We start from the raw sequence: 21,998 nt of genomic DNA, 5'->3' as shown, positions 1-21,998 counted from the left end.
AAGTCTGTCATTTAAAAAAAGTCTGCACAAATCCAAATACAATACACCCCCTAAAAGTGATAGGTCAGATTGACAATTAAAGGAAAGGTTAAGGGGCAATCTGCTATACTTCCCAAGGCGTATATAATAATTACCTCAAAGAAAACCCAGGAACGAAGCAGTAGAGTAGTATAGTACCCAAAACCCGAATAGATCGAAGAACCGACCCTGATGATTACATAAATTCACTCTCACAAGTTACAGAGCTTTCTCTCTTAGAAACTCTAACCCTCGTCGCTCCCCCAAATTGTAGCTTCCCTCCAAAGCCCGCATTGCAAAACCCTAATTCGTCATTCTCGTCGGCAATGACCAAGGTTTACGGCACAGGCGCGTACGATTTCAAGCGCCACCATGTTGCCGAGTACCCGGTGGAGCTGAACCAGCAGCTAGGAGAGAAGCCGGTGGAGGCTAAACCCGGTGCAGCGCTGTCGAGCTCGATAACGCTGTCGGAGATTCAGAGGGACCAGCTCACTATGATTGCCGCTGCGAATTGGTCCAAAGCCGGTGGCGACGCCGCGCAGGTGAAGAAGGCCTTCAACACGGAGCTGGTGAAGAAGATTTACTAGACGGAGTTGTGTGTGAAGGAGGGGCAGAGGAAGATGGTGCCGTTGCAGAGAGTGATGATTTTGGAGGTCAGCCAGTATTTGGAGAACTATCTCTTTCCCAATTTCGATCCCGAAACGGCGATGTTCGAGCACGTTATGTCCATGATTCTCATGGTCAATGAGAAGGTATTGCCTTTTGGAATTGCAGTATTTACTTTAGGTCACATTAGAGCAAGTGCACCCGTAGTCAAGAAAAGGCAAAGTCGAGAAGTCAAGAATTCGACCAGTCAAGTTACTATTCACTACCACTGGACATAGGTTTACACCCGTTGTTTTTCTTGCCCGGGCAACACTGTTCACGTAATTCACTGTTCATATTACTGTTCACGTAGTTCACTGTTCATCCGTGTGGATTTAGCTGTTTAAATTACTGTTCATATTTTACTGCTCACTGTTACTGTCGTATTTTACTGTTCATATTACTGTTCACGTTGGAATCAAAATCACTTAAGAAGCCAACCCTGCGCTGCCAAGTGTCCTGCCTCTTTGCTTTTCTTCCTGACGTCACCCACGTTCCTCACAATATCGAGCTGGCAGCTCCATGACTTTGGGCAAGAAAAAAGTCACAGCCTTGCCCTTTTTTTTGACCTCAGTCATGCAAAGCCAAGCTTTGCCCAGTCAAGCAATCACCGGTGGAAGCTTCATTTTCATTATGCCTGGTCACCACATCATCATTCTCCCCTTTTGCCCGGGCAAAGCAAGACCGGTGCACTTGCTCTTAGGGTCAGAAAACTAGTCCAAGTAGTTTTTATGCATTAATTGTTTTTCTTAATGCTTTAAATTTTTAATTTTGGGATTTAAATGAAAATGTTTACTATGGTTGAATTTGTGTACTTTATTTCCTACTTGCAGTTTCGAGAGAATGTGGCAGCTTGGGTATGCTTTCATGACCAGAAAGATGCTTTTAACGTAAATCGGTTTGTGCCCATTTCTCTGCATTAACATATTCCTTAATGCATCATATATGGGCTAAGGTATGTCATCAAGGGTTTTAACATTTGGAACTATGACCGATAACACAATAATCAATTACTGTGGAATATGGTACGGGTATCTTCATACAGTTGGAACATTTTATTCCTCCTCCCTCGTTATGTCAAGCTTGTGTAGTGAAACTGTATGATTGCTCCTGTGGTTTATATATGATTGCCAGTAGTTTATGCCTCGACTCTTATGGGTATTTTTTTTCATGGAAATTGGTATGCCAGAGGTGCTGATGAGGCCCAAACAATTATGAGGAGTTGGGTGACAGGAGGCATTGTACCTTGCTTGTGCCGGCCCCATTTTGGTGATTGATCACCAAGAGCTGGGTGGAAAAGGTGTCCAAGATGTCATCCATGTCAAAAGCCAAGTGTTTGAGCTCATCCAGCCACAGGTTCACCGTCTTGCTTGTGAGAGTTGCTTCTTCTCGGCATCCTGCAGCACAGCTCCAATTGCAGACAAAGTTGCACTGCATTTCTTGGAAATGACCGAAACTGAGCAAGTTGTGGGGGGGGTCAACTCATCAAGCGCAACTGAAGAAAAGCCTCAAAGAAAAACACCTCCACCACCATTTCTGCTGTCGAAGACTTCGGATTCAATAAGGCTTCCAAATGAAATTGTGTCCATAGCTGTCGCTAAAATTAGCAAGAAAGAAAGTTGAACTTCAAAGTCAAACTAGTTCAGTGTGGTGGGGTAGACCCGTAGTTGTCACAATGGACCCAGATCTTTGTTTTTTTTGTTTTTTTTTTTAATTCATGTAGGGACCCAACGACTTACGCCACAGTTCATTCTTCTTTATGGACTTTACCTCAGTGAATACTTGGTCTGATGCAAAAAGGGGATATGGAGGCGTGAGTGACCCAAATGTGCGAAAGGTTTTGAGAACTCCATAATCACACGGCATCAAATCCTCAGAGGCAAAATTGTGCTTTTGTTATGCAAAATGAGGTAATGGAAGGGAAAGCAACCAAGTCCTAAAACTAACCCAACCAGAAATTCACACCGTTGTTATCTGGGGTTGTCACACTAGTTTTAACTGTTTGAATTTGGAAGCAACTGAAGAACTGCAGCACATGCCCCGCACCTACTTAACACCCGCAAGGAAGGAATGAAGGAGTACAACAGAGTTGTTTAGGTAATATTTAAATGGGCTGCAAGACACCATAACCATTCTTTGTGCAAATTTAAATGGGCCGCCGGACACGATTTAGTGGGTTAATTTTAAAAATGATAACAATAATAATAAATAAATAATTTGATCAGTTTTTACGTTACAGCTGCGAATTATACATATACTAAATTAAAATGAGAATTGTACTGTTGAATGAATAGTAATACATGGACCTACCTGTTTTGCCCTTCAACTTTCTGCTGTTTTACTTGCTTATCCCCGACATGGAAACTTCCTCCACCGTAACATAGCTTGGGTAGTTTGCTTTGCCCGATGTGTTATTGGTTTTGGTACCCATCACCCTGGTAAACCCCGAACTGCCAAATGCTTACAAGAACTAAAGTGCTAAATAATGAAAAAAGTGCGCTTAGCACAACTGTACGTAAGCCATCATGTATTGTCAGTGTGTGATAAATGCATGTTGTGAACATCTGAATTGCTTATAAGCTACTTGGAATTTACATTGTCTCAAGTGAATTCTAGATGGTCAAATTTTTTACCGAATAGATAACAAACTCTTCTTTGAAATGGAAACTTTGAACTTGTTTGGCTCTAGTTTTTCTTGAGCTGGTCAACAGTTTCTTTTTTTGCGTGGGCATGCCAGCACCGTTTAGGTGCGGTCGTCGGGGGTGTCCCTTGACCTGACTTCTTTGGAGCGATTGTGGACAATGAGAGCACCAACCTCATCGCGGGATTCTTTGTGCCTCGTGGTGAGGACTTTTGCTATGCTTCTTCAAAATCACACAATCGATACTCGATGTCGTAGATCGAGCAGAGCAAAATCACTGGGAAGTGGGGAGAACTTGCTAAAGCATGACTTTAGCTTGGCTGGTTTGCGAGGGCGTTACCCTTGCTTGGCCGGTTCCGTAACCGTTGTGGTCGCGGTACTACAGTCGGCTCTCGAGGAGATAGGACCGAAGCACGTTGACAGAGGGTTTGGTGGCACTGACAGTCGACTCTTGAGGATTCTGGGACTAGAGTGTGGTCACCAGTAAGAGAAGGAGAGGTTGCTCTGGAGAGGCTTGGATAATCGTAGAGATTAATTGATGAATTGTGTGTGTTGTTACTTCGTCGTAGCCTCTATATATAGGCTACCAAGCCATAGTGGTTGGCCTTAAACAAATCATGATGGAGCACTAATGGAATTATGGAGCACTAATGGAATTATGGTAGGTTTAATGGAATTATGATAGGTTTTCCAATTAAGCACTAATGGAATCATGATAGGTTTTCCAATGTTGGCCACTATAAAAATGTAGTTGAATGCTTTCCCACGTGCATGTCATATTCCTTAATTGAATGGAGTATAAATATTCGCATGGGAGTGTGTTTTCTTATAGCTTGCATAATCTTCCATAATTCTGCAGGTAGGCTTTATTTAATCTCTAAATAATATATTTCTAACTTGTCGACAATATATAGCTTGAGCCACTGACATTGGCTCAATTCTCCAAGACACGCCTTGTCAGGCCAAAATGCTCATTTTGGCACTACTACAATAAGTTAATCAGACGACGGGTATTTGTAGTTGTGTGATGACCAGCCTCACTGTGGTCTAAACGAGTGTTGTGTGATTGAAAAATCACACAACGGTGATTTCACCGTTGTCCAATATTCATTTCCTCAACATATATTTAGTTCTGTTGTGCGAATTCTGCGCAGGCATCTGCCTGGCATGGCATGCTCGGGGATGCCTCGGCATTGACATGGCCATTCAGACAACAAAAGATGAAATTTAGCTGTTTTTTGAGATTCATAACACACAACTCAATGAAATGATATCTGTTGTCTTTTGATTGATTCAGACAACAGGGATAATTTTATTTCTGTTGTGTGTTATGAATCTCATACAACATAATTTTGTTATTTTTTGTTGTTGGTTGTTTGTTCACACAACAGCTATATTGTCTTAACTGTGGTGTGAATATTGTAATCGAATTGGTTAACATCTAGTAACTGTTGTACGAGAAGCCTTAATTTTGAATCCTTTTACAGTCAGACAACATATTATTCTGCATTGTGTTGTATGACTGAACCTTGGACAACTGAGATTGCCTTATCGAATTGTGTGAGGAGAACTCAGACAACATATTCTTTTTATCAACCATTGTGTGAGCATTGTAAACCAGTTGTGTGATTATTTTAGGGTCTGTTGTACGAGCTTGGTTCTCACAACTTGGTTGTGAAATGTTGTTTGTTCAATCATGACCTAACTAGCTGGAACAATTTTCCAGAAACAATGCTGCATGTATATTACCACAAAAACAGTACATTACCAAATGAACAATACATATAAAGCCACATTGATCCATATCATTAGTGTAACTATATAAGTTGAATTTGTCGAGTACAACTAAACATCCAAAGTTGATAATTAAACTACCAAACAAACAAAGAAAGCATTCCTAGTCTAGCTAGACCAATGCATGCATGAATCAAAAGCTGATAATTGTTTCATGTGATCGATATCTATCAGTACAATCAAAAGTTCATCATGCTTTCCAAAAACATATGTGATGGCTTCTACACATATCTATTAACCACAAACCTAGCCCACTCATTCCTCATCTCATCAATTTCCACTTGGGTATAAATATGGTTGCTTCTCCTCTCCCACTGAAAAAAATTCAAGTAACCCAAGTCAAAATTACCATAAAAAGCTTGTTGGAACACAAACAGAATAAACAAGCTTTAATTGTTCCTTGTTAACAAATGAAAAGTCTTTATCCTCAATGATGTCTCTCATGTATTGCAATACTCTTCAATATAAAATAAAATCATCGACACATAAAGACTTTCAATAAGTAACGATCACAAAAATCACAAATAGAAACACAAGTTAACAGCTATAAATGACAATATGAGGTCCACTGGTTCGATATACATGAACAAAAGGATCCAAAACAGCGCATGATCATATTTAGAAAGTTTAGAAAACATAATATCTGAAAATAGGTAATATCTTAGCAAAGGAGATGTGATCACTAAATCAATTTTTTTTTGCAAGTCCACATGCTTGTGCAGATTATCAACCTGTTATGAAACCAAAAGATCATTCTGCAGAATCTGTTGATTTGTTTGGGAGAAAGAACACATAGAACTAGACACAAAATTAAGGGAGAAGGAATCAAATAAAGTTATCCTGGTTAGCAGTACCTTGATTATTTTGTTACTTAGTATTTTGTTTTTGGCTATACTTGATGCTTATTTTCCTTGTTTAAGACAGTTCGTTATAGTGGACTATTTATATTAGCTTTTATCATATCAATACACAATATCTGTTCCTAATCAATTGTACATTACAATCCAATGTTATCTAACAACAGAAACTGTAAAAGGGCCTTAATCCTCACTTATGCTATTGTTTGGATTTTGATGACATGGCTCTCAAAGTCCAATTTCAATTACAAAATAATAAACCTTACAGCATGTTCAAAAGGAATATAGTATGGATTGTACAATGCGATTAAATTAGTGCAGCTGACATTTACCAAAGGAACCCAAAGTTCCATAATAAATAAAACATAATATCACACTGTTATACTAGACATTTCATTAGTTATTGAGTACCTATTGCCAGCCAAGAGGAATAAAATGTGCATCAAAAAGATCATAAGACATGTAAGCCGAATGGTACTTTTCTCCTTCCACAATGTGAATCCCTTATGCATGCCTCACTTGCGTACGTAATCACTTGGTCCAATAAATACCGAAATGCATTTTTCACATAAAATTAAAATGAGGAACTGCAGCACCAATTATGAAAAGTAAAAGCAACTGCAGCACCAACAAATATGGTTGAGAACATTGAAAATCAAACAACTCCCAATGTATGATATCAATTGACCCTCATAAAAATTGACCCTCATACAACAAAAAAGTACAATTGACCCTCATAAAAAGTAAAACAAAAAAGAGAAAGAGAGGTACCATCATCTGAAGAACCATTGCAAGGAGAAGAGCCCTGTGATTTCGTTGAGTTTTCAACATGTCCTTGACCAATAGAACAAAAGCTCATTAAGTATTCAGATACAATCTCAATTCAAGTAACTGCAATGAGTTCTGATAATGCATATATGATCAGCTTTTTGGTTAATGAAACTACGACTGCTCCAGATACTCATATATAAACTAAACAGAGGACAAAAATGAAGAGACAGCACCATCTATTGAATGCTTTCTAGGCATCAAGCTCTGCTTCTCTATAGCAACACTGAAATCAAATTAAAATTTTAAGTCTAGACTTTTTTCTTTTCCTGCAATTATTGGCAATTAAACACGACATTAAAGAAAAAGAGTGAGTGCCCAGAAGAGGAAGAGTGACGAAGCTTGATGAGAGAAGCGCAAGACTAAAGGTGAATTCTAGATTAACTAAAACACATCTTCAGTATCATTTCCTCTCAATTCCATTAATCACAACACAAAATCCAAAATGAACACATCAATTAAAACTTGACCAAAAAAGCACCATACTTAAAAAAGAAGGAAGAGATAAGCTAGTACATACCTTCTGGAGGTGGCCTTGCTGATCCAGATTCGGCATCAATATGCTCTCGTAGGCCTCGTTCCCGCCGTCCTTCACCGGCGACACCTTGTCGTTCAGCCCAAACTGGTGGAGCCTGGACGACGACCGACACGGAATGAATCTGTTGCTGCACATCGAGGTCTTCGACGAAGACGACCAGAGGCTCAAGATTCCCCAAACGAGTCGAGTCGCAGATGGCTAGACTCAACCCGTCTCAACGCCAGAAGAATCGGAAATTTAAACTCTCCGGGTTGTTGCTCATCTCACTGCTGCTCGATTAGAATACTCCATAAGTTGTGTACTTGATTAGAATACTCCATAGTTATATCCCTGAAATGAGATAAAGAACATGTTAATTAATTGAATCATATGCACATGCAGATGCCTGATCATATATATATATATATACATACTTGCAAACCAGAGGCAATTCTTGGGGATCCAAGGGCTCCGGAGCCATGTCACAAAACAAGCTGTCCCTCCAAGCAGCAAACTTTGACTCGTACAAATTAAAGCTACTAAAGTATTTGACCTTCCTCTTGGGATCCCTAGTATAGTACTCAGCCTTCACCTCCCTTGGCAGCTCATGAAACCCACGCGTCACCTCAAGCATCTCCTCCAACACTGTCTTGGGTATCCCATGGTTAACCACATAAAAGAACCCCACACTCTCTGCAGCCCGCCGGATATCCAGAGAAACCTACCAAAACATGATAGAATGCTCAGCCACTATCCTAAATACTTACTTGTAGGCAGCTACGATATTCTCATATTGACAAATTCGGTCTTGAATAAAGTTTCTTTTCTGTAATGTTTGTGTCTCACTTCAAAATTTAAAAATAGAGCACTCCAATGGTTTGTAAGGGACCAATATAAAGAATAATGATAAGCACATACCATAATAAACTCCATCGACCTCAAGCACATCAATATGCATTGATTAGATAATTAGTCATACAAAAAGTTATTTTGGAATATGCATGCATTTAGCTCAAACTATCTGCTCGGAAAGAAAAACCTCGATCTTAACTATTAACAGATCCTAGCATGCTATTAAAGTTAAAAGCTCCACTAGCGAGAGATCCTATCTTTTGTTTTTGGTCTGGCATCTTAGCATGCACACCAGATTTTACTAGCATGGACCAAATTCTTTCAGTTTCAGACAACAACGTTTACCCTCGGTGGAACTATGATTCAAAACCAGCTTGAGAGGAGTAATAACCCAACTTATTCATGAAAAATCAAGTAAAGCATTGATTATCTGAAATCAACAAAACCTAAAAGTGCTCAATCAGTCCTATATGAGAAGGATGATCAAACTGAAAATACATAACCCAATAAAGCAAACTACTAATTGAGTTTGTTACCAATACTTACAGGTACTTGGAGGCCAATTTCACTTATGATATCCATCAGTTCTTGAACCTTGACCGGATCATTAGTTCTGGTTCTCATCAAAGGCCAACAGGAAGCTCCAATATCACAGGACCGCCACCGCCACCACTACTACCACTAGAACTGAAAGGAGGAGACCCTGAAACACAAAATTCTGATCAAAGATCACATCTTTATCACAAAAAAATTAAACCCAAAACAAAGAAGGAGCTGGGTTTGGGATTATTAGTCAGTTTATTTTGGGGTTAGTTACAAGATGGAATCGAAATCGGAATTGGAATCAACCCAAAACAATACCTGACATGAGAGCTTCCTCGAGAGTCCGAGCCTCGAACTGCTTAGGGAAGACGTACTTGGCCAAATCGAGTAAAACTGCAACAAGAATAAGAAAACACCAAATGTTAAAACCAAATCGGAACCAATTAAACCTGAAAATCAAGGAAAATTTTAGATTGTGTGAAAGGGATTTGAACATTTATGTTCTTGGGAGACGAAGGAGGCTTGGGTGGCGAGAGCGGTGACGAGGGAGCTTCGGGCTTTGAGAGCAGACATGGTCCTCCTACGCTGTAGTGGAGAAGATACGGCAGCGCAGTTGGCGGCCGTATCCTTCATCCCTCTCCTTCGTACTCCGTCCCCCCAAATCCACGTGCTTCCGATTCGACGAATCGTAGGAGAAGAACATTCTCGTGAAATTCGAATCTTCGAAGCTAGGTTAAAGTCCACGCAACTCGTTCCAGGCTTCGACGAGTGCTTGATAGGCCGAACAAAGAAGCTAGACCTAGAATCGGAGAAATTGAAGAGTCTTTTGCATCTCTTCAATTGCAGAAGAGGATTTGGATTTGGAGGCGAGGAGGAGAGACAAAGTGGATCTAGGGCACTCTATCTCTTCCATTGCTGAAGAGGATTTGGATTTTAGGGGATGAAGAATAGAAGCAAGGAGATCGAGAGACTGAGAGAGAGGGGTTTCGTTGGGGGGGGGGGGGGTTCATGATTGGGAGAGTCGTGGGGAGGGGGGTGGAGAGACTGGGGTTTCACGACTGAGAGAGCTCGAGAGAATTTGTTTCATTTTTCTTTCGACACGATGTGGCTTGGGCTGGGTGGGAGGCACAATTAAACTTCCAACAAATTCTAAAGTTGCTCACACAACAGAAACCTAACAAACTGTTGTAAGAGTATCAAAATGTCAAAACATGGAGGGAAATCTGCCGTATACAACAATTTGGCTCAAAATGTTGCCGCCTATATGTTCTCACTTTCACACAACAGAAAAGTATAACTTCTGTTGTCTAATTTCTACAGCTTGCACTAGGTTTATCTTGTGGAAGACATTCAATCAAGCTTCCGCAAAATTTGGCATCTAGTTTTCAATCACACAACGGAAATATAAAGCACCGTTGTATCAAGTAGCACAAATTTCAGGTTTCAAGAGGCAACCAAGGCTCCAAAGTGGAGGGAAATATGTCGCTAATTTTTTTACGACTCAGACGACAGACATTACTTAATTCAGTTGTGCAATGTAGTTCTAATAAAAAAGTTATCACTTTGTTGGCATTCACACAACAGAATATAACAAGTACAGTTGTGCAATAAAGCTTACTTAAACACACAATGGATGATTTCTGTTCCGTTGTGTGATTGGTGTTGTGTGATTAACTTTTTGTAGTAGTGTGGGTTCAAACATTGCCCCCCAGACCTTGAAGTCAAAGGTCTTCGTCTTGACTGAAAAGGTCTTGAATCAGCACTGCTCTTATAATGTCGTTACTCCAAAGCCACTTGTATTGGCTTGACTGAAATTACTTGACTGATTCCATACATACCTCTAAATAGGCCATAAAGCTTGAATGCCACAATCTGAATTGCCTTTCTCATGAACTGATGCTTTCTTTGCCAACTTTATTGCCCCCCATGTGTCGGATGTCTGGTATGCAGTGAATTGGCGAAACTTGGGCAGGTTGTAGGAGATCAGAACTTTAGCGTGCCCCTTATGCGAAGGAGACTGCTTTTGATCGCAAATGAGGATCCTTATCTTCCTTGGTGGTAGCTTCGCCATGTGTATAGTAGCAAGTATTTGCTTTGTTCGATGGCTCTCTGTTGATTTTCTCAAATGTAGGTGTTGGTGCCGCTTCATTGGCTAGATCAAGGCCTACAGTACTTGGCGAAATAAGATGCAGAATAGCAAACTGTTTGCTGTCATTTAATCCTTCGCGAGTCTTATGCTGAAGAGGATGATTGAATCATGGCTATCGACATCATGACATGTGACCAAGTGAAACCACCATACTTGCTGTAACTTTAGCATCTAAAACCGCATGGGTTTTAATCATGTTTAATTAAAAACATCAGGCCACTACACTGGCCCTACGGTTGTAGGGAAAGGTGCAATGACATCTCTTCACCACCGCCTCAGATACAATTCTCAAGATGGAATAATGATTAATTAATTATCAATTAGAGCCACTCACTGGCCCAGCTAATAAATTAATCATCAGTCGTCTTCCATTTCCCAAGAAACCATTCGTTATCGATCAGGCAGATGAAATCACTGAGAAAGCCGCATTCACCTGGCAGACTAACATGGGTGTTCAATGCAGAAGTCAGACCGGAGAGGATAGAAGTCGACTGTTGGGCTTTGGTGGAGGTGATAATCAAGCAAGTCTGGGTCCCACACCTCGCGATTGTTTGCCATATGATGCTATGGCCTATTATGGGCTTCCCATCCATCGTTCCATAACAGCTCTTCGAAAGGTGCCCGGTGATTTTAGCAATTAGGGGCCAAGGAGGAAAGTGGGTTTCTGGCCTACCATCTCTCCCGAGGAAAATGTTTGGTATCAGGAGGTCCGAGCGAGAGATTTGGCCCGTTGGGATGCAGTGGGTATCACCCAAACTATCGATCTAAGCTTCTGTCTTCCCCATAATACCAGCCCTGCACAGCTAGCCGCCGCTCTTTGCTTTTGGAACACCTCCAGTAATACATTCGATTTTCAGTTTGGGCAGATGAGCATAACTTTGCTGGATGTTCTTACCATCACGGGGTTGCCCATTGACTTTGACCCCTATGTGCATGGTCAATTTGATGGCATTCAATTTCCTTTGAGAATGGCTATGGCTGGTCGACGGCATCACAGCAAATCCTACCCATTTTGGCGCAACTATTACTGCACCCAGTGTGACCATACAGGAGGTATTACATTCCTGGAATTCTGGTTTTGCAAATTTATCTTTTGCACTTCTTCCAACAAACCTACTGGGCCCTACAATTCTCTGGCCACTGCTCTCTACAATGGTATTTGCATTGGCCTAGGGCAACCTGTATTGGGTGCGTTATATCGCTCCCTTTATAAAGCCGTAATGTGCCCCTTCGATACCGACATTAGTGGCCCTTTCTGGATCCTCGCCTTTTGCTGCAGATTTATTTCCCTCGCTTCTGTCACGATGATACTCCAAAAGATCCTCTAATCGATTCCCTTTTGGGGAATTGGCTTTGCAGTAACATAAGGTATCGAGCTCTACCCTACTCCGAGTGTTTTATTTACTTGTACTTGCTGAAAGAGATGCCGGACCCAAAATAGTCCTTTCTAGGCGTTTCCCTCCTCCCTTTGATGATGGCTTTCTGCCTAGTGGACGAGATCATAGCGAAAGAGCACTCCTGGCCTTTCGTCGCGCCATCTCCTGCTTGGATATTTGTCATGCCACCGACCAAGTAAGCTACGAACTCTATGCCCCTAACCACTTTGCTCACCAATTTAGGTTGGCCCAGTTGGTACCCTGGCCTCTGGTTGATTCTGCCAATTACTACACCTCTTGGCGGAGATTAGCCCCACCTGGGTTTGCCCCATTTTAGAGTCAGTTTACTTTGATAGTGATTCCCCCTAGGGTCAGAGCGCTGTACCCTCTCAACGATGTCGACGATGATGATGCTGATTGGTGGAAAGAAGTGTCCGTGAACTGTTGGGACATGCCATATGACGAACTCTTCGCCCTGATCTTTCGTGGCATGAATAGTCCTGGTCTGAAGGACTGTAAGATTCTTGAGTGCTTCTCCAACCCTGCAGCACAACCCCCGCGACCTGTTCTACCTTCTCGCTCATCGCATCCAGGGATACAAATCCACGAGCCTAGGGCAACAGTAAGTTTTTGTCTTTCTTCACCATTCCTTTTCCTTGTCTTGATTTTCCCGCTCTTATTCTTGAGTGTGTTTTGCAGCAAGCTACCAGGAGCAGGACAACCTCTGTTCAGGCCGGGAAACAAAAGGCAATAGTAGAGGAGACTCTTGAGGGAGAGTCTTCTCATGATGAAGATCCCGCTGAGGTAATTTGGTTAAGAACGATCCCAAACTTGTATATTTAGTGCTTCCCTCCTTTTTGAGTTGTGATCCTTTTCTCGTACAGGCCACTGTTGTCTTCGTTCGCAAACACGATCAAGCTCAATTCGTCGAAAAGAGTTTTGAAGATGACGAACCTCTGGGAATGCGATTGGTAAACTCTGGCCCCGTCTTATCCTATTTAAATTTTAGAATCTCGGTAGGATCTTCACTATGTATCTTTTGACAGGTCCGTCAGACCCCTCTCACCTGAGCGAGGCCGGATCCTCAGCCGCTGTAGAAGAGCGAACTCTCTCGCTAGTGCTAGTTCAAGCATCAACTAGCCCCCGGCGCCTCTTCCCTCTCCCATATCTACAGAGCATCTGCAAGGTCCTACCATTCTAATAACGATCTCCGATGACGACTCCCCCGAGCAAGAAAGCGTGGAAAGCCACTCTGAGGCTTCTGCTGCTTATGAGGAACTAATGACTACAGAGATTCCAGCGGCACTAGAGGTCCAAGAGGTGAATGAAGCAGGGCCTCTTCCTCTTGGTGACCACGTACAAGATATCGACCCGACAGCTCGAGAGGTAAGCCACTGTTGGCTAATGCTTTCCATTTCCTTTTAGATCCAAACCCGCTCTCTGACATTTCTGAACCTGACCAGGATTCTGTTTGTATCGAGGAGGTGGTCCTTGACACAGAAGCAATGGCCGGCGGGACGTACAACCTAGATTTGGGGGACGAGGCGAGTAGTGGTGGTCTCTTGATTTCGGAATTAGACGAGGCGAGCAGTGGTGGTCTCTTGATTTCGGAATTAGTCGAGGCGAGCGTTGAGGCCGAAGGTTCTGCTATCAAAGCTGCTCATTTCCAACACTCTACTAATGAACCTCACATTGAATTTCCAAAGTCTCTCGCAGCTGAGATGTCAGACCAAGCTTAGGGGGTCGTTGAGGGAAATTATGCTGAAAATGAAAGAATTGAGGAACCAATCGACCCTCTAGCATTAGTGACTTATGATCGTGTTGTGAATCCTCCGCCTCCTCCTCCTACTAGGCTTGAAAAGCTAGCTCGAATCCTTGAGGAAACTCCTCCTACCGCAACTGAACTAGCGAGGACAGAGCTTCGAAACCTTTTGGGACAGCGACGGCTGGGGCCTGAAGAACTCCCCAAGATTTGGGAAGCCATTGTGTTCCTTCGCCGAGAGCATGCAGTCAATTTAACTCAGCTCGACACTATAGAGAAGCTGTTGAAAGACCTTGAAGTTGCCCGCGCTCGCCAATCTGCCATGGAGGCTCGAGCTCGTGCTGCCCGCGTGGTACGGAATAACCTTGCTAGTCAGATGGAGACTCTTTCCGGCACCTTGATTGATCGGGCCACTCGCATGGGGGAGATAAGGCTCCAGAAGTTAGACTTAGAAGCCCAAATCCGACATCTCCAAGCTTGTTTGGCCCATGTGAACAACGAGCTCAGCGCGGAGGAAGCCCAACTGGACACTCCCTTGGCTGCCTCCAAATAATTGACTCACCGCTTCGCCCAAGCTGAAGAACGAGCCTTGTTGATTGAAAACGGAGCCCTTGCTGCAGGCCTCTAGGTTGAGGTGCTTTGTGTGAAGCTTGATTTTGCGGGCCGGCCACTTTAGGCCTCTTATGACTTATAGTAGTGATTTCCTTAGGCCCAATTGTAGTACAAAATATATATATATATATATATATATATATTCTTCTTGTAGTACCGATGATATCTTTATTTCTTAACTAATATTTATCTTTTGGATCCACTTGCTGGCCCCAACTCAAAACTCTTGGTTTTATCTTCTTAATCATTCATGCAATGTGGGTTGTAGATGTGCCCTCCACATATATCAAAGCCACCGCTTGGCCTTGAAGAATATATGAAGAACTTCAAGTTGAATTGATTAATAAAGCCACAGATTGGGTTCTGTAGACCACAACTTAATTGATAATTAAGTTGGCCATGGCTTAATTGATTAACTCCACCATGACGTCTAGCATGGCCAAGGCTAAATTGATGATAGTAAGGTGGGCCCTTCCCTTGACCCTTTGCATGATCATGATGACGTCCAGCCACCATATTCCATCTTGATTGATAATTGAGTGGGTCATGTTGACCGTGCTCTTGACCCTTTGTATGGTCATGATGACATCCAGTAGCAGTGTCACAATTGAATTGATCATGAACTTGCTTCTTTTAATCAAAGGGATGATCATGGGCCATATCTTGCCCCCCATGCATCTGCCCAGTAGCCACGTATTTGGCTTGATGAGTGGAGAAATCAGCTATCTATTCAGAGACAATTTTCTTGTCAGAAGAACGATTTGTTGATCCTCTTCTCCATATGCAGCCTTTGTGCAAGGCTGTGATTTACATGTGGGCAAGCTGATTTCTTCTTATGCAACAGACTGATCCAGACGAAGGTTTTCGCCTTTAGATTGATTGCCTCTTATAGGCAATTCAATCTCGGAAACAACCTTTTTACACTTAAACTTGCTGAAGATCTAGAAACTCGCTGCGGTTATTTTGTGAGAAGTGACCTGTTTGTCCTCGCCAATGATGATCACAAAGAGTTGATCCTATAGCGCCTTGCTCTGCTGAGCGTTCCACCGAATTTGGCGGTCAATACTTGCAAGTTCCCTTTCTATCTCTTTTCCATATCTTTCGCTATTGCCCCCCAGTATTATGACCTTTTCTTCGAAACTTGCATAATCTAGGATGGGAAGCGGAGTGAGCTTGTCAACCTCAATGGTGCTATTGACCATCTTTTCACTTTAGGAATTTCCTTTGGTAAAGATTTTCCCCTGACATCCCAATGATGGTGAATACAAAAGACTCTGGTGTAGTCTCACCGGGTGTGCCAAAATGTTTGGCTCCAGTTTTTCTTGAGTTGGTCAACAGTCTCTTTTCTTGGGTGGGCGTGCCAACACAGTTCAGGTGCGGTCATCGGGGGGGGGGGGGGTGTCCCTTAACTTGACTTCTCTCGAGCGATTGTGGACAAGGAGAGCACTAACCTCGTCGCGGGATTCTTTGTGCCTCGTGGTGAGGACTTTTGCTAAGCTTTTTAAAAATCACACAATCGATACTCGACGTCGTAGATCGAGCAGAGCGAAAATCACTGGGAAGTGGGGAGAACTTGCTAAAGCGTGACTTTAGCTTGGCTGGTTTGCGAGGGTGTTACCCTTGCTTGGCCGGTTCCATAACCGTTGTGGTCGCGGTACTACAGTCGGCTCTCGAGGAGACTAGGACCGAAGCACGTTGACAGAGGGTTTAGTGGCACTGACAGTCGGCTCCTGAGGATTCTAGGACTGGAGTGTGGTCACCGGTAAAAGAATAAGAGAGGTTGCTCTGGAGAGGCTTGGATAATCGTAGAGATTAATTCATGAATTGTGTGTGTTGTTACTTCGTCATAGCCTCTATATATAGGCTACCAGGCCATAGTGGTTGGCCTTAAACAAATCATGATGTAGCACTAATGGAATTATGGTAGGTTTTCCAATTAAGCACTAATGGAATCATGATAGATTTTCCAATGTTGGCCACCATGAAAATGTAGTTGAATGCTTCCCCACATGCATGTCATATTCCTTAATTGAATGGAGTATGAATATTTGCATGGGCGTGCCTTTTCTTGCAGCTTGCATAATCTTCCATAATTCTGCAGGTAGGCTTTGTTTAGCCTCTAAATTATATATTTCGAACTTGTCGACAATATATAGCTTGAGCCACTGACATTGGCTCAATTTCTCCAAGACACGCCTTGTCAGGCCAAAATGCTCATTTTGGGTTCAAACAAAACTTACGAGTTACTAAGAAAAGAACTTGAGATATGACTAAAAGTTAAGTCAGTTCAGCTACACTACTACTAAAACTATGTGAGATCAATATAACTGTTGGAAATCCTATTTTCAAGACCAAGTTGTAGAATATTCTGTAAATATTTACTTTCCTTGTACGTATAGATTTCGTCTCTCTGTATAATTGTAGGAGATCGTTTCCTTTTAGGATTACTCTTGTATCACTTTATAAACCCTATTCTTTGAGGGTAAATATAATTGAAGAATTCTTATTTGCAAGTTGGTATCAAAGCAGGCTGAATACCTGCACTGTATTCCTCTGAAACCCTAAATCCGAAGAACCTTACGAACTACCTGAACAAATTAATCTTCTCCAACTACCATAGTCTGTCTTGAAAGCCATAGCACAGTAACACTACAACGTTGCTGACAGGCATCACGTGGTTAGCTGGTAAACCGACAGGACCTGTTGCAACTGACAGGACCTGCTGCAGCCGACAAGCTCTGCCGCCCAACCTGCTCTGCAGCCCAAGCCGCCCAAGCCGTCGAGCCGGCTGCACTGCTCCAGCTAGTTTTCTGTAGTTCCGTTTGTTTTTTTTTTTTTTTTTTATCTCTGACGAACAGGTCCCTATTTCTACTAAATGGAGAACGACGCTGCCACCCTTGCACTCCATAACATGCCCCATATTATTAATCATTATCATACCACCACTCAAGACAACTCAGCGTTTCCAACTGGCGTTGCCCTGAATGAATCCAATTACACCATATGGGCACCTCTTATGAAGATGAGGATTGGAGCACGAGGAAAAGTTGGCTATCTCACTGGAGCTAGAGTTGCACCGAATGTAGATTCTGCTGAATTTGAAGTTTGGAAGAGTGAAAGAGTGAAGAGTTGGCTAATTGATTCCATGGAGCCATCACTCATGAATCGGTATATCCGACTTCCAACAGCCAAAGATATGTAGGAAGCTGTTGAGAAGACCTTTTATGATGATTCTGATGAAACAAGGATTTTTGAACTAAATAAAAAGTGCTTTGGAGCAAAACAGAATGGTCGGACTCTTCCTACCTACTACAATGAATTGGTGGGAATGTTTCAGGAAATTGATCAGCGTATGGCTTCTCAAAATAACACAGTGGCTGCAGTTGTTCAAGAGACCACTGCCATGGCACGTATGCGAGTTCACATGTTCCTTAGTGGACTTGATTCAGAGTATGATCAAGTCTGTGGTGAGATTCTGCGAAAAGACCCAAAATTTGACTTGGAGCAAAGTTATGCATATGTTCGGAAGGTGCATTCTAAGAGGCAGGCAATGGGACACGCCTCTGAATCTTCTGCCTTGGCTGTCCAACGTAAACAGGGATCCTCCTGAAGTTTTCCAACTCCCTCACAACATCGCCCTCCAGGTAAAACAAATCCATATGCAAATACAAAGTGTCCAGTTTGTGGAGATTTGGGACATAGCAAGCAACGGTGTTATGAAGTGATTGGCTACCCTGATTGGTGGGATTTCACTAAGAAACCGCGGAAGAAACTTGGAAAAGCTGTTGTGGCTACTACAGAGGAAACGCAGCAATCTACTGCCTCCGCCAATGTAGCACAGTCAGGTATGAAGGGTAAGGTATCTATGAATAGTTCTTGAACCATATGACTAATGACCCTAGTCTCTTAGAAAAGCTAAAACCCTCCTCTCAAAATATTGTGTCTACTGCTGATGGTACTCCAACTCCAGTTACCGGAGAAGGTTCTGTTGTCCTGTCTACTACATTAACCCTTGATTCTGTGTTGGTTGTTCCCTCATTGGCATATAATCTCCTATCTATTGGCTAAATTATTCTGGCACTAGCATGTATTGTGACCTTTTATCCCTCTTTCTGTGTGTTTCAGGACATTCTGACTTGGCGGATTCTTGGTTATGGTGTTAGAAGGGGGAAACTCTACTACTTGGATCTGACAGAGAGTGGAGAACAACAGTTGTTAGGACAAGTGAATCATGTCAATGGAGTAGAGAATGCTGATAGGAGCATTTTATGTGACGTGTATATGGTTAATCCTTATATTAATCTTTGTTAGTTTATTCTATTTTCTCTTTATTTATTTACTTTTGTGTTTATTAGGTTTTTCGGAGAAAATATACAAAAAGAAGATAATATTGAGGAAAGATGCGCAAATAAGGAAAACCTTGAAGTCCTGGACTAAGCAAAAGACCTTGATGGATCGAGAAGACCAATTCATGGAGATATCACAGCAAATTATGGAGATATTCGCAGAGATATTGATGATGACATGTCGAATTCTCATTGGACAAAGTGATGTGGAGAAATCCTAATTCAATCAGAGAATTAAGAAGTTGATTTTCTCTACACTTTAAGGACTCTCAAACCAAAAAGGAATGAAGGAGGACTCAAGAGCACTATAAAAAGGCTAGAAAAGCTAACGAAATGCTTCGGACGCGCGAGAATCAAGCAAGAAACCCGAGCAGAAGAAAGCAGATCAGCCGCCCACCGACCAGTCGGCAGATCCCGCCGACCAATCGGCAGACGACTTTTCCAACTTGATTTTTAGGGTTTTTCTGTTTTACTTTGCTTATGAATTATTTTGTGCTTCCAATTCAAACCATGTGCAACTAAATTCTAAGTAGTTAGGGCATGTTGAAGCCCCGATCATGATTGTATGCCATGCTATGACATTTAATTAGTTTTTGTTTATTCAATGGATGAGAACTTAATCACTATTTTTACATTGATGATTTCTTTATGTGCTTTCTTTGGTGGCCAACTTAGATTGCATGTTTAGGATTCTATTGCTATGAATGATCATTGCCTGTTCCTTTTAAGAAGGTTCCGTTGGAAGTTCTAGAGTAGTAAATCGTCTATAAGGCGAGTGATTAGGTTCCTAGATTAATTGAGACGCGTCGTACTCATGATGTCTTGTGATGTCTCGTTTTTCTTAATCTTAATGATTTCTATGTGTTAAATCTAGAGTTGCATCAACCTAGGTTGCATTTTAGGAAATAGGTTAGGTGTAGAGCGTCTCTCACCTAGCATACAAGTAAGGAAAAATAAGAGGTTGATTCAGGCGTTGGGTTAACTTGAGCATCTTCATCCTTAGGTAAATAAGTCTAGGTTAAACATGGTTTGCATACTTGATTGTTTGGTGGTGGATACATTCCCTGACTTCTGCTTCTCTATTGATTCTCAACCTTAAGCAATTTCATTATTTGTTATTTACTTTCAATTGTCCTTACAAACTTCACAATCAACTCCTAAACTCGGAAACTCTTACAATTAGTTCCATAAGTCCTCTGCGGGAGACCCTACTTCCTTATTCTACAATTGACATTCAAATCGGTAGTAGGAAAATTGTTGGCATAAAAATAACCGATCAAATGCTAAGGAAACAGTGTGGCTATGGCATCGTCGTTTGGGTCATCTATCTTTTAGTTATCTTAAGAAACTACAACCTCATTTGTTTTCGGTTGTTAGTGATTCTGATTTTCGTTGTGATGTATGTGAATTGGCTAAAAGTCATAGAATTTCGTATTCACCTAGTCTTAATAAAAGTCCCATTCCATTTATGAAGATTCATTCAGATGTCTGGGGTCCTGCCAAGATCCCTTCTCTTTTTGGAGCTCGGTATTATGTGACTTTTATTGATGATTGTACTCGTATGACTTGGGTCTCTTTGTTAAAGAACAAGAGTGATGTATGTTCTATGTTCCAAGATTTTCATAAAATGGTGTCTACGCAATACCAGCAGTCTATTCGTATTTTCCAGTCTGACAATGGTGGTGAATATGTAAATGGCCCTATGCAGGAGTTTATGCAATCTCATGGAATTCGACATCAAACTTCCAACCCTTATACTCCTCAACATAATGGATTGGCAGAAAGAAAGAATCGACAGTTACTTGAAGTTGTCCGTGCTTCTTTGTTTGGCATGCATGTACCGCGTGAATATTGGGGAGAAGCTGTGAAGTCCGCCGCCTACCTCATTAATCGTACTCATTCTCGGGTAATTGAATTTCAAAATCCTCAACAGACACTTCAGAAACTTCTGTCACTTTCGTCGCTACCAAATCTTGAACCTCGCGTTTTAGGTGCGTAGCCTATGTTCACATTCCCAAGCCTCAACGCAGCAAGCTTGATCCTCGTGCCCGTAAGTGTATGTTTGTTGGTTATGCGGAATTTCAAAAGGGTTATCGTTGTTATGATCCCCTTACTGGCACTATGTATGTTTCTCTTGATGTTGCGTTTCGCGAATCTGAGCCTTATTATCCAGGGGGAGTTCCCAAGTCTTCCCTTCAGGGGGAGAGGAACCGTGAAGGAAATTGTGAAGGAAATTGTGACGAATTTGAAGAATTTGAAGCATTCGAAGATTTAGAGGCCTTGGAGTCTAAATTTGGCGTTGGGCAAGTATCTAAATCTGGCATTGGGCAAATATTAGGCAACGAAAAAGAACAAGAATTGGAAACGAGGAAGGAAAAAGAAGATGTTGTGGCAGGAAACGGAAAAGAATTGGAAAAAGAATTGGGAGAGGTAGGAAACGAAGAAGAAATTGGAACATTAGGCGTGGGACCCTCAGATGGAGATGGTGACTTGACCGTGAGGTCATCAAGTAAAGAAGGTGGTCTGATGGAAGGTAGAAAAGTTGGTGGACCAATAGGGCCCTTGGATGGGCATCTTTTTGGCGTTCCAAGCTCTCCAAGCCGACGGCTTGGCTCTAGCCGATCAGTTGGATTCAGCCAACCACGTGACAAGCCAATTAATGTTGATGCTCCTAGTCAACTTCATGATTTGTCAGATGCAACACAGCAACATGTCACTATACAGCTCCAAAGTGGTCTTGATTTGTCAAACAGAGAACCTATGCGCCAAGAGATTGACACGCAATTTGAGGGTAACAATGATGCATTAATGCATTCTGAACAGAATAGTCAGAATCCTCGTTTACCAGAATTCTTCCCCTTCTCTGCATCGTCAACTGAAGAATCCTTCCCCTTCTCTGCATCGTCAACTGAAGAATCCGCTGCAAGTGTTCCTTCTCAGGTACCTTTAATTTCAAACGAATCATTTGGGATAGGTAATATTGAGTCTAGGAGATCACAGAGGGCTACTAAGGGTATTCCTAAAAAACAATATGAACCAGACATCAAAACCAAAGCTA

General features: G+C 42.0%; 2 protein-coding genes across 2 annotated transcripts; one reads left to right on the top strand and one right to left on the bottom strand.

The window, feature by feature from the left end:
• The first annotated feature begins 568 nt into the window (after positions 1–568).
• On the top strand, positions 569–2,374 carry LOC112181455 (RNA helicase aquarius-like). Its single transcript, XM_024319797.2, has 3 exons — positions 569–770; positions 1,497–1,561; positions 1,853–2,374. The coding sequence occupies exons 1-3, from the start codon at positions 639–641 to the stop codon at positions 1,938–1,940; spliced, it is 285 nt and encodes a 94-aa protein (XP_024175565.1). The 5' UTR covers positions 569–638; the 3' UTR covers positions 1,941–2,374.
• A 5,210-nt stretch (positions 2,375–7,584) lies between these two features.
• On the bottom strand, positions 7,585–9,268 carry LOC112199679 (1-aminocyclopropane-1-carboxylate oxidase homolog 1-like). The gene is made up of 5 exons (XM_024340659.1): positions 9,190–9,268; positions 9,014–9,088; positions 8,788–8,855; positions 7,735–8,021; positions 7,585–7,651 (listed from the first exon to the last, which is right to left on the bottom strand). Exons 1-5 carry the CDS (start codon positions 9,266–9,268, stop codon positions 7,585–7,587), a joined length of 576 nt encoding a protein of 191 aa, XP_024196427.1.
• Positions 9,269–21,998: the final 12,730 nt, after the last annotated feature.

Source organism: Rosa chinensis, chromosome 1, assembly GCF_002994745.2.
Source record: "Rosa chinensis cultivar Old Blush chromosome 1, RchiOBHm-V2, whole genome shotgun sequence".
NCBI classification, from domain to species: domain Eukaryota; kingdom Viridiplantae; phylum Streptophyta; class Magnoliopsida; order Rosales; family Rosaceae; genus Rosa; species Rosa chinensis.
Note: the sequence above shows the minus strand (reverse complement) of the source record. Positions and strands in the feature narration are given on the sequence as shown.

Bases quoted from the DNA above. Each gene is read 5' to 3' on its own strand.
- LOC112199679 (XM_024340659.1), bottom strand. From the start codon at position 9,268: ATGTCTGCTCTCAAAGCCCGAAGCTCCCTCGTCACCGCTCTCGCCACC. The intron at 9,089-9,189 runs GTTCAAATCCCT...TTCTTGTTGCAG, and splicing joins CGTCTCCCAAGAACATAAAT to TTTTACTCGATTTGGCCAAG. The intron at 8,856-9,013 runs GTATTGTTTTGG...TTTGTGTTTCAG, and splicing joins CGAGGAAGCTCTCATGTCAG to GGTCTCCTCCTTTCAGTTCT.
- LOC112181455 (XM_024319797.2), top strand. From the start codon at position 639: ATGGTGCCGTTGCAGAGAGTGATGATTTTGGAGGTCAGCCAGTATTTG. The intron at 771-1,496 runs GTATTGCCTTTT...TCCTACTTGCAG, and splicing joins TTCTCATGGTCAATGAGAAG to TTTCGAGAGAATGTGGCAGC. The intron at 1,562-1,852 runs GTTTGTGCCCAT...TTGGTATGCCAG, and splicing joins GATGCTTTTAACGTAAATCG to AGGTGCTGATGAGGCCCAAA.